This window comes from Typha latifolia, chromosome 9 (assembly GCF_019914945.1).
Source record: "Typha latifolia isolate L0001 chromosome 9, TyphaL0001v2, whole genome shotgun sequence".
In the NCBI taxonomy this organism is placed as follows: Eukaryota; Viridiplantae; Streptophyta; class Magnoliopsida; order Poales; family Typhaceae; genus Typha; species Typha latifolia.
This window is the reverse complement of record NC_133094.1, coordinates 1,955,604-1,968,475: the sequence shown is the minus strand read 5'-3', so window position 1 is coordinate 1,968,475 and position 12,872 is coordinate 1,955,604. Positions and strand designations below refer to the sequence as shown.

General features: G+C 37.8%; 2 protein-coding genes across 2 annotated transcripts; one reads left to right on the top strand and one right to left on the bottom strand.

Moving 5' to 3' along the window:
- Window positions 1–2,706: 2,706 nt before the first annotated feature.
- Window positions 2,707–4,301, bottom strand: LOC140795301 (putative F-box/LRR-repeat protein 23). The gene is made up of 2 exons (XM_073147799.1): window positions 3,840–4,301; window positions 2,707–3,522 (listed from the first exon to the last, which is right to left on the bottom strand). Exons 1-2 carry the CDS (start codon window positions 4,166–4,168, stop codon window positions 2,865–2,867), a joined length of 987 nt encoding a protein of 328 aa, XP_073003900.1. The 5' UTR covers window positions 4,169–4,301; the 3' UTR covers window positions 2,707–2,864.
- Window positions 4,302–6,183: 1,882 nt separating this feature from the next.
- LOC140794594 (BAG family molecular chaperone regulator 1-like) lies at window positions 6,184–9,542 on the top strand. The gene is made up of 4 exons (XM_073146684.1): window positions 6,184–6,495; window positions 7,282–7,538; window positions 8,150–8,296; window positions 9,281–9,542. Exons 1-4 carry the CDS (start codon window positions 6,264–6,266, stop codon window positions 9,416–9,418), a joined length of 774 nt encoding a protein of 257 aa, XP_073002785.1. The 5' UTR covers window positions 6,184–6,263; the 3' UTR covers window positions 9,419–9,542.
- Window positions 9,543–12,872: the final 3,330 nt, after the last annotated feature.

The window sequence follows — 12,872 nt, the reverse complement described above, 5'->3', positions numbered from 1 at the left end:
TTTCTTTTCCTTCTAATTTTTCTATGCACAAGTAGGCACTGAGTTTGTGGTTGCAAAATCTTATGGCACACAAGAACATTCATTCATGGCATTAAATATCTAGATTTCTTTTTAATGTTTAGAAATCTGAGGCAAATGGTCATGCAATGATCCAAGCCACAAGCTCATTCCCTGGCAGAAAAATTCAGCAAGGACAAAGGAATTCTTTCTAAATAATAGTAGAGATATATAAGGTTTTTAAATCATGGAAATAAGATGACAAGTTTGATCTCCCTCTCCTGAGCTATAAGAGAGATGAGTTCCAAGAACATAACACCAACAATAATAGCATAATAAATTAACTAATTTTGCAGTGTAGGGGTTTTTCATGATCAAGTCCTAAAGCAATCACCTAGATATTGTAAAAATTGTGTCATACAAAAGAAAAAAAAAGATGAAACTTTGCTATATCATTAGAATGTTCGGCTTTTGACTTCATTCCATGAACACAGATGAAGCTCTGCATATTATCTGGAGCAATCATTTGTACCATTCATCTAGGCTCTATGATGCAGTGAAAAGTGATCACAAAGATGATGGATCATGTTTCTGAAGAGGATAGATGAGAAATATGTGCAGTCAGGATGAGATAAATGCTGCAATTATGGACAACAAGTTCAATACAAGATTTGATAGAATTGATCTTCCTCAATGAGAAGAGAGCAACTTTATCAGAGAAGAAAGCATCAATCAGTTGGACACCAACATGAAATGAACTATGTATTTAGTAATACCAAACTATCAAGTAATTACTAATCAATATGAAATAAAGTGTGGATTAAATTTCACATGATGCTGCAGAGAGTGCTAAGGATATTAGTATATATACCTTTTATGATATAGTTTTTGTCAAATAATAAAAAAAATTATGGTGTAGTCCTGAATCGACCATGACATCTCGCAATGATGAATCAAAAGTAGGTCTTAGAATGCGATGGGTCTAAAGAGTGGTTACAGATGCTTGTGGTATGGAGTCAATAAAGAAAGAAATGGTTCTCTTAATTGTTGCAGTACATACCAGAGACCCACCTGCCCCCATGAGCATCTATGGACCACCACAATGATCAATAGTTATACAAAACAATATGAAACTTTCCAGGCTCTCCAAATTGAACTGACCTGTTGCTTAGCAAACCTGTTGTCTGTAATCTCAGTCCCTGCATATTGACCTCAAAAGCACTGACAATTCTGACTAGCCACGGCTAACTTCCTTTGAGCAGCCTCAAACAAGAATTCATATATAACAATTCAATTCTGTAAAGTTTTTAAGCAACTATATTTGGGGTATATCCTGATCCAATTACTGGTAGAGAATTTTGACTAGTACATGGTTAAAGGACAGGAAGGTCTCTACTGCTACTCTCATGCAATGTTATGCACTCTGCATGAGAGAATCTGTGCCTTCTTCTAGGTTGGATTATTTTCACAAGACAGACGTCTGAGCTTCTGTTAAGGACGTCTGCAGAAAATCTTTTCCTTGGAAACAAGTACTATGCAATACTGCAGGTGTTTTCAGAAATTTTCTTCACTTGATGCACAATATGGAGAGTTTTCATGCTAGTACATTCGTTTTGACTTGATGTAACAATAACTCAACCAAAAAATTTCAGTTTACTGGTTAAAACCTAAGAAGACCGGATTCTCCAATACTTCACCAGTTGCTATGTGTTCAGATTTGTCAATCCTTTCACTGCATTACTCCCTTAAATCTTTCATGGAGATTGAAGATGGTTCGTAGATTTACATCTTCTTTCCCTAGAGATGGACAGGCATCTCCTGCCTTCCAGTTCCGATGCCGATACAAGCCCATGGCTGCTGCACCGCATTTCTTGAGGTTTGTACATGAAACCATACCTCTCAATTAGAGAATAGAGAAATATGAAAACTGGTACGTCATCCCTTCTGTGTTTTTTTCTTTGGTAGAATGCCTTGAAAACTAGCACATAGGTTGAGCTGTTTGCTGTCTTGAAAGAAAATACATGTATTGTATTCTTTGATTTCGAAAAGACAAAAGGATTTAAACTAGGATAAAACTACATATGAAACAAAAGAATAATTCTCTGTGGGATTAAATACATGAAATAGGAACAGTTTCACTCAATGCAAAGAAGTACAAGTTGCAGATTAGGACATGTTTTCACCTGATGCAATTGAAATTATGGTGCACTACCAAATCAGGTTAGAAAAATTAATTTTGGCACGTTGACAATAGTTCTGTTGACAAGTTGTAAGTTGGCTGTTAAGCTAGCTAAACCAACTTCCCTATCCAGTCTTTGGAACCTGCCCTGAAGAAATTATATGCTAAGCACATATAGCCGGAGTCATTATCTGAAATACTAATATGACTCGGAGAACATGCTTTCAGATATAAACTATCTTCTAAGCAATCTTAAGTAACATACAGCTAATTTAGGCTTTTCAGCATTCATGCCTTCATTTCACAGGGTTTAACATGCAAAGTAATTTAAGCATATCTTAGGACATAGATCTAAAAGAGTAGAAAATTGATTACTTCCAATCTTAACTTGGGGTAAAGTTACAAATTATGGTAGCACTTAAGAGAATTCAGTAAAAAAAACAATCCTGATATCTCCACCGCCAAATTCATGAGGAACTCCTAGAAACAGAGTCAAAAATATTAAACAGGCATAGATCCAAACAAAAGGATGAGAACAACTATCTATCATTTAAAATGTGGCATTACCTTCCAAAACATGTGGATGACATAAGAGTAAAACAGCACTAATGTGCAGCAACATCAACCCTGAAAGCTCTCTATAAAAAAAAAATAGAGAGCATGACATTGTTTACCAGGTACGTGACCTTCAAAATGGAAAGAAAAGATCCATGTCATCATCATCGATGAGTTCAGAGTAATCAAACTCATTGTAGTAGACTGCATCATCGATGAGTTCACAGTAATCATACTCATTGTAGTAGACTGCATCACTATCAGAAGACACAGAGAGGAAATCATTGTCAAAGGACTCGAGCCCACCAATGTCAGCACAAAATTCATAGTCATCAGTAGAGTCATGTGGAAGTCTCAGATTTCTAATTCGTGCACACTTCTTTCGCAGAGTAGCATCCATTGTGACATTGAAACATTGGCGTATATCAAGCGATTCAAGGTGGGGACAATTGTCAAGGATGGCCATCAGTCCATCATTAGTGAGCCTATTACCAAAGAGTTGAAGATGGCGTAGCTCATGCATGTTGTTGGCTATTCCAATTGCTTCCTCATTTTCCTCCATCTCCTCATCGGAGTCACTCAATGGTGAAAGATAACACCACTGAGTATTCAGCTTGAAACGTTTCAGCTGTGGGCACACTTGTCCAACAGTTTCACACACTTCTTCAGAAAATGAACCAAATTTAATCTCGAGCTCCTCTAGCTGAGGAAATCTCTTTGCTGCCTCAGCCAATCCTTCATCAGAAATATGATAGCATGAGATGAGACGAAGGCTTTTCAACACGTTGGTTCTGCGTCGATGAAGGTTAACGAATCATAGTTGTAGATAATGTTAGAGTGCAATTATGATGAAATTTCTCAGTGGTGCACGAGATCAGAACGTTGAGCATAAATCATCATATTATTAAGTGGAAACAATCTTGATGTGCACACTCATATATGGGACCATTGCATTTTTTATCTCATAAGAATCATGTAAACGAACCTATAAATAGACAAAGACTTCCTATATATCAAATTCAAATGAAACCACAACTAGATCCATCTGATCATGCAAACAACCCAAGTAAACACCAAAATTGAAAACAAGAAATGGGACGAGAATGACCTATCGGCTATGTATTGCAAGAGCTCATCGCTCCCGAAGTATTCAGCCCAGAAAGCTTCCATTATCCCCCCGCTTCGATCGACTGCCGTCCTCGCCATGGCCTCCATATCGACCGTGTTGAAGAGATCGGCGTGATGGGTCATGTCAACGCACCGCCACAGCTGCGGCTCCTTCGCGAGCTGTAACCACGCGCGGCACACCAGTCCCGCCCCCATCAGGATCTCGATCGCCCCGATCTTTCGAAGGATCAAGGAGAGCACATCACGAGGCAGCTCAGCCCAGTTCCGAGCCGGATCCGTGGGATTGGACGACATCTCCGCGCCGGCCATTGCTCCTTTAGCGGCAAAGCTAGGGTTTGAATCAAATCGAAGCTTAGGCGGGAAAATGGGAAGCGTGTAGGGTTCCCTCGACGAAGATGAAAGGTGGAAGAAGCTCGTGAGTCGGCCCTAATTGAGAGCCCAATACCGATAGCGTTTATTTTGTATGAGCCTAAGCCCAACTAGTAGTGAAAAATATACCAAATGAGACAAGAAAAAAATAAGAGAGAGATAATTGTTCTCTTCATATTATATAGTAAGAGTGTAAATTTACAGTAAAAATCTTTTAGTTTTTTAATTGACATAAATAGACCCAACTCTATTTATCGAATTATAAATTTAGGCTTTCTTTTTACTGATTTAGAATAATCTAATATTTTAATCTCGATGCATATAAAAATAAATGCGTATCTTTTGCATAAGCAATGCGTATAAATTATATAGGTAATACGTGACATTTTTTTTGAAATCTCGATACACACATCATTAAAAAATATAATTATATTTTGTATAGACGATGCATATATATTACATGAGTGATGTGTGACGTTTTTTTTAAATTAGATTGTACCTTTTGTATAATTGATGTGTATAAATTATATAAGTGATGCGTAATTTTTTTTAATTTTAGTACATATTTTTTAAAAAAAATTAGAGCATATATTTTGTATAGTCGATGCGTATAAATTATATATATATATATATATATATATATATATATATATATAATGTGCCAAGTTTTGATGACACATTAATTTTTAGGAATTTATTAGGGCTAAATTAATAAAAAAAAATATTTGAAATTATAATTTGATAAATGAAGACCCTATTTCCACCAATTAAAAAATCGAAATTTTTTTGCTGAAAATTGATCATAGTAAGAGCAATTACTATACAATGTCTAAAGAAATTTTCTATTTTTTAAATTATTTCAACAGAAAATTCATACTTTAATTCTTGAATAAAAATCTAGTTTAAGATGTAAATTAACTATCCCAATATTGGCTTTCGATTCCGCATTCATCTCTTTCTCTCTCCTCCCTCCAGACTTGCAGGAGATCACCCCCAAGGAGTTCGGATCAGATACTCTGAAATGGAAACCCCAAAAAGGAAGCCCCTTTCACCTCCGGCTCCGGCGTAACAATGGTGGACTTGGGGAAGGGCCCCTTGAGGTCCCACACCTCGACGAATCCTAGTAAAGAGAGTTGGTGCTCGGGACGGTGGATGAGCATGACGACGTAACCGCTCCCGTCCGATCGACGACGACAACGCCGCCTTCTGATACAAATGGTGCCGTAGTTTCTCCCGAGTTACGGTATATGGAGACGTCGCGTACATGGATAGGACAATGCTATTAATACCCTTTTTCAACGGGCGTTTCGGGTTATCGGATCCAGAGAACTCCTACCCGCCCATAGCTAGTGGAGTGGACGTATGGGTGCGATATCCATCACGAGCTGATGGACCGACGAGAATCCGCCACGTGGGCATCAAATGGAGGGAAGACATCTGCGGATCGTATTGGGCAGCGCAGCCTGTCGTTGGCCCACATTGAGCTGTCTGCGTGTACGTAAACGTGGACTGGTTTCATTGGTTGACTTCTTACTGCTCATGACTTTTCTCGAACTTGATTGATCGTCTGCATTGACCGTAGTGGGGTTAACTCTAGATTTGGGTACTCGGCCTCTTGGCAATGGGTGTTTAGAGGACATAATTCTTCTTCTGTTGAAGTTCCTACTTTCGAATCTGCAGGCGATCCTCAAGCAATGGGTCCCGGCCCCGATCTCGGCCAATAATAAAAAGATAATCCTATGGGTTAACACAAACGTCCCCTATTAATTGATGATGGACTGGCATACCACGTGGATTGGATTAATTGAGTGGTTCCTTTAAGCTATGCATGTCGTTTTCGCTGAGCATTCACGAAAGTGTGGGTACGTTAATGAGTACGTAAAAGAAGTAGTTTAGAGAAAACGCCAACCGACTCGCATTATATTAGAAGTGTCGGCAAGATTCCACCGCGTTCTCTCTAGAAGGAAAAATTTTAGCGAGCGAGCGAGAGAGTGGGGGCTGTGACGGCGGCAGTTACAGAGATCGGACGGCCGAGATGATGCGGAGATCGGTGTCGGACGGTGGATCGAGCGGAGGGTGGGGGGAGGAGGAGGGGAAGGGGTGGGAGGTCAGGCCAGGGGGGTTGCTGGTGCAGAAGCGTGGGGAGGATGGTGGCGGTGATGCGGCGGCTGCGGCGCCGCCGCCGCTGGCTCCGCCGGAGTTGAGGGTTAGGGTCCTCTATGGCTCCGCCAAGTACGAGGTTGCAGTCTCCTCCGTGGCCACCTTCGGTAAGTGCTCTTTGTTTTTCTCCTTCGGGAAGTGTGGGCTTTTAATTGGCCCCAAACTTGGTTATTTAAGACATCGAAATGTTGTAAATAGTAGGAATTTTATGCACTTTTGGTTTCTTATAGTGTAATTCTGTAGGGAAGTTTGTATCTTGTGAGAATGTGCAAGGAACTAAAAGGAATTGAAATCATTATTACCAATGAAATGGATATTTGGTGGGGGATATTGCAAATTTACTAGGAATATTGGAACACCGTTCCATTTGGAAGAAATGCCTGCAAATGTGTTGGTTATAGAAGGTGTAGATGTCAAAAACAATCTTCGCCTAGAAATGGTTGCATGAAGTGCGTGGGTGAGCTCAAGTATTTAGGAAATGGTTGTCGAAGGTGTAATATTGTTGCTCTCTTTCAAGTTACTTCTTGTTGATAAGAGTAAGTGTCATTTTATATTTTAGGAAAATCTGGAGTCTTGTCGTATGTATAAGTGAACATTAGTTTCTTATCATTCAATGCTGTTTCCATTTTTAGATAATTTCAAGATCACAATGGATCTACGGTAAGATCGTTTATTTACAACTATCTTAGCGAAAAATGACACCCGAAAAGTAAATCAAAATAAGTGTCATTTTATATTTTAGGAATAACCCTGTAATTTCTTAACCTTTTGCTTTTCTCTGTAAAAAAAGAAAGAAATGTTCTTAAATTATGTTAAATTGCGGAGAAATGAAAAGTGTGATGCAAAGAGGAGCTGTTTGACAATTGTGTGATGGCATTATCATTTTTATGTAGGGGAATTGAAGAAGCTGCTGATGGAGAAGACTGGTTTGCAGCCGGCTGACCAAAGGTTGACATACAAAGGGAAGGAGCGGGGAAACACCGAGTACCTTGACATATGTGGGGTGAAGAATCGGTCTAAGATAGTGTTGGTGGAGGACCCGACAAGCTTGGAGAGGAGATATATTGAGATGCGTAGGAATGCAAGGATCCAGAATGTCCACCGGGCCATTTCCGACATCTCCTTGGAGGTGGATAAATTGGCTGACCAGGTATGTGAATGTCATATGGTAACTAGAGCTTTTTGCTCCAGAATTAAATATCTACAGAAGTATCTGGTTTTGTGAAAGATTAATCATTATGTAATTCTGCTTGTTACTACTGGTTATATTGATATTTCTTCCTGCAATAAAATTGGTTTCTAGGTTATTACTATAGCTAGTCGGCATGCATTTGTATTTGAACTTTGAAGATGAGCATTGACCATTATAATGTTGACTTGATTATAATGAGTCGACATAGAGCTTGAATTAGGTAAAGCAAATTTAAGTTGAAATGAGTGATAGAGTTTGAAGATCACGTTGAAGGGAGTTAGGTATGTAACAGTAGAATTAGGTGGAGATGGAGAAGATAATGTATAGATTAGTACTACAGTGAAGTTTGAACAGGTGGACTGCCAACATGCTTAATTCTATGAAAGTACAGGAAAATGTTAAACAACTTTGGATGTGATCCACTTAATGAAGAATTAGTAATTTCGTTGCTTTTTCTTTGTTTCTTTGATACTTGACTAATTTTCATGATCTCAATGCTAGGACTTATACATTAACGCTATCAGTAACATTGAATATTTTTCTCACAACCAAGTTTTATCTGCTTCTAGGTAACTACCATCGAGAAATCTATATCCAAAGGGAATAAGGTTGCAGAAGTACAAATCACGACGCTGATAGAGTTGCTCATGATACAAGCTGTAAAATTAGATAGTGTACCTTCTGAAGGAGAGACTTCTTTGCAGAAAAATCTTCAGGTCAGTGGGCTGTCCATACTCTTAACCTTTTTAATATAATTTCATCTAAAATGTATGCTTTGTGAAACATATACATGTAGCAGACAAGTAGTAAGTCTGTTGAAGAAGAATGGATGTGCAATCTATATTTGTACATTGTGCATTAAGACAAGGTTAAAACAGATTTGCATCCGACATTTTGATTTCAGTATGAGTCACACAAATTCTCGACATATTACAAACTGAGATGGTCAGAGGCTTCAATTACTGTTGCACTATCGTCAATTTGTTAGTCTATTTGTATGCACTCTACAGTTAATTGATCACATAGACTTGCATTAAAAAGAAATAAGGAAAAGTTAAAACCCTTAATCCCAACTATTTGGGGTCGGCAAAGCACAGACCTGTATGTGACCTATTATCCCATCAGGAGATCTCTAGAGCCACATGTTTTAGGGATGAGAATTACTGAGACAGTAGAATTCTCTTCTGGCGCATAATGTCTGGGAGTTCATCAAAGGAAATGAAGGGAAGTTACTTCTAATTTCATAAGCTGATATATGTAAAATTTCAGAAGACTGCTTTGGAGTTAAATGACTTTCAGAAATCAAGGTTACTCTGATGCCATTTGGTATGCCTGATTCCTTGACCGTGTATTTTAATTGTGGTATTGGCATTAGTTGTTAGTGCAAGGTCTCCTTCCAAAATATGGGATTGAAAGAATTTTGTGCTACCATCTTTCCTTAGATTTTTCTTCTTTTTTTTGTTGTTGCAAATTTGGGCAATCAATATAGAGTGCTGATGAGGATACTGCTCGTTAAGTACTTTTTTAAAAGTTTAATGCTATTTAAAATGAATTAGCTGATAATTGTATGTCTTGATCACTCAGTTGCTTTTATGTTTATCCTGATATCCAGGTTGCGTAATGTAATTTCTCATCTTAAATTCAGCTCAACTTCACATTAATTCTGACACAAGGGAGGTTGTTGCCCTTCTGCTTTGCAGGCTAAGAGGGTGCAGAAATGTGTCGAAACTTTGGACATGCTCAAGATCTCAAATGCCAGATTAAAGTCTGTCGTAGTTACAACAAAGTGGGAGACATTTGATCCGCCTACCACTGCACAGTGGGAATTTTTTGACTGAACCTCGTCTCTAGATATCTTTTTCTTCATTCATTCTACTGTAGCTTTAGGTAGTAGTCCCGTTACAATTGTATTCATACGGTCAATTGCTTGATCAGCATAATAAAAGGTGCTCGTTCTATGTATTTCTGGTTGATTGTTTTGATCTTAGAGATATTTGCAGCAGTCAATTATATGACTGGTATGCATGAGACTTCTAAGATTTCTTCTGGTCATAAAGTAGAACGATACCTATAAATATTGCATCATTTCCAGTAGGATCTTCAATTACCCCTTGAGCTACAGCAGAGAGAATTATCAGCAGAGTTGCTTAAAAATATTCTCTACCTAGAAATGAAAGTTGCACATCAGCAAAGGAAAAATGCTATTTCTGCATGACAAAAAAAACTCATCAGGCATGAAAATGGACTCTTATAATTCTGCAATGATGGCCTGTATGTGTGGAAAAGGAGATATTACTTATTTGTGGCTACATATAATTACAACCATAAGTTTACTTTTATCTCACAGAGAGAGTAACACATACCTGTCATATATTGTATCAATCAGGAGTCCTTACATGTAAAAAATAGTAATGACCGAATAAATTCCCCTTCAAATTCTAGGGCACAACCCATGTTGAAGTGACTATGGCCATGAGGCCTATTCTGGCCTTATCTTGCCAGACATCCCACTTTAACATTGAATAATGAGTTAAGGAAGAAGAGATCCTCTCTGTGCCCATAATTCCCCCACATTGCTTGTCTATGACTAGGGCCTACTATATCTATCCACAGGTTTTTTGAAAAAGAATTTCCAAGATGCACAAAAATTGATTGTAGAAAGTCATTTACATGTTGTTGGATTAGTTATCTTATTTTTCAATCTTTCTTCGGTGTTCATAACTTAAATACATAATGTCTTAGTTGCGAGAAAATGTGCCGTAGTTGCATAAAACTTCTTGTCAATTTCCTAGCAACATGTTTACTGCATGAGTTTGATTTGGCTTCTAGTAGGTCTATGAAAAACAAAAATAAAAAATGTTAGATACAATGAGTTTTAAGATTCTGTGTTGACGTTCTGCGTGTCGTAAATATTACAAGAAACCGCATCTTTTCTTAATCATCCAGATGCATCTGATGGATAAGCAGATTGAACAATTTACTCACATCATCCAAAAAGTTGATCACATCACCATATAGCTTTGCATAGTGCTTGCATTGAGCTTGTGCTTCCATGTTTACTGACTATTTCTTCTGCATCCTGATACTGATAATTAGAACCTTTGCTAATTGCAAAATGCATCATTCTTGCTTTCAAACAGAAAGGAGTGGGCAAATGGATGCATACCCTGTCAATCCATTAAAAATTTCAAATGTTCACAGGGAAGAACAAAACAGCTCATATTCAAGTACTTGATCTTTAATGCCACATGCTTAGCTATGCCTCTGTTTTCTTTTTGAGTTTCTATTCCTCACCACCCTTCCAATTGCAACCACTTCCTTATGCCCAAATGCCCAAAGAGCATCTTTTTCTATCTTTGGATGTTAAATGATGCATTGCTCTTCTGACCATTTGCCATATGTTACAATCCTTTGATGGTCCTCAACAAAGGAGTGTAGATATTCCTGAAGTGGTTTATAGTTGGCCAAAAGGCTAAGAGAACTCTTAAAAGGAGTGAATGATACTTACACTTACCAGATTGTTAGGTTTCTACAACAAAGCAGTGAATCACTTGGTAAATATGGTAAAATAAGGGGGTCCATTAGCTCCATGATTGTGCTAGGAAATAACTTTTCATATAAAAGCATCAGTAAGAAGATCAATTGTATAGACTTGTTATATTATCATGTAGGTAGAATCATATGGTAGAGGTTACCCATCAGTAGTCCATTTTTATTCTCTAATTTCTTGTATTGCAGTATCGTAAGCTGAAAGCTATCTATTAATTTAAGCTTTTGGGTCAACTAGTTATCTAATAATAGATACTCAAAGCAAGTAAGAGCGGTGGAGAGAGAAAGTTCGACGTTCGCTTTAATTGGAAAGGTTTTAAATACAAAATTATTTTCTTTACTATGGTGCAAGAAAGAAAGGGTCCATCACCTCCATGATTGTGCTTATGAAAAAGTTTTCAAAAGCATGGATAAGATAATCAATTGCCTACTTGACTTATTATACTATGGTGCCAATAAAAATCATATGATAGATGTTAATGATCAGTTTTCGTTTTTAGGTCGACCAATTATCTAATATGATATTAGCCAACTTTCAATATTGTGGCAAGATGAGCTACACACAAGAAAGAGTGTTAAAAATATAGTACACATTGTAAGCAGTTGTATCAATTTAAATTTTTATGAATGACAAGTAATTATATATTGAAAACCAAGATTTTGAGTGGTGGGGGAGAGAGGGGGGGTTGGCTTCAATGGGACTTGGGAAAGGTTTGAAATACAAAATTGTCTTCACATGCATTCTTTATATTATTATTTTTATTTTTATTTTTTTGTGTGTGAATGGTATTGGTGAATTTGAAGACTAGATATAAGCTGAACAAAATGTCAATCTTCTTTAAATACAGAGAGCACGTAGGCCTCACTGAGCTTTAGTCAATATATTAAGCTGCCTAGTTTAAATTTCAAGCTATGTGCATCGTTGAATAATTGCTTCGAATCAAATGCCCTTGAGTTGTCGAGCTGCTCCTCTAAGCCAACCGCATTGCTAAGCTATTAATCGAGTCGAGTCATTAAGCTAAGCTACTAAACGACGAAATAATTTTATCCATAATATTATTTAAAATTGCAGTTAAATCTATAACCTCGGTAGTAATAAGGGAGAATACCTACCTAAGAGTTGGTTGGTAGCAGGAAGACCCAAAGCTATGGGTAGGACATTGCATTTGGTGGACCATTTGCCGACCATCATACGTGGTCGGCGACGACCAATTAAAGGCTGCCAAGTAGCCCGACTGCAGGAAATTTCTACAGTCCGTGGTCGGTGAATGCGAGCGTCGTTGTCTTGATGGTCCCGCAGATACGCGATCTAGAATTATTACCGTGATCTAATCTTGGACTTTAGAATTTCGTCACGTGACCGTGGGAATTTCGGACGCGTGGCGAAGCACTCGTGACACGGTCTTTCTTGGGATCAAGTACTAGATTGGATTATTATTGGTTTGACCGGTTTATCTTTTGTCAAGGAAAATTAACCAACAATTTAATTGTAATACTTTGCGTTACGTGTCGGTGAGGCAACGGCTAATATCGGGTCAGGTCCACATTAGTCCTTTTTTTTTCTTTAATAGTGAAAGGATAGTATTATATAGTTGAGAGGTTTAGGTGTAATTACCTCGTGATCATTAAACTTCAAGGAGTAACTTGTAAAAGGAACAAATTATGAGGGTCTTTTTGTTAAAAATGCAAGAGAAGTAGAGAACTGTACAAAAGTACACTTTGGCCCCTGTAAGTTTGTATATT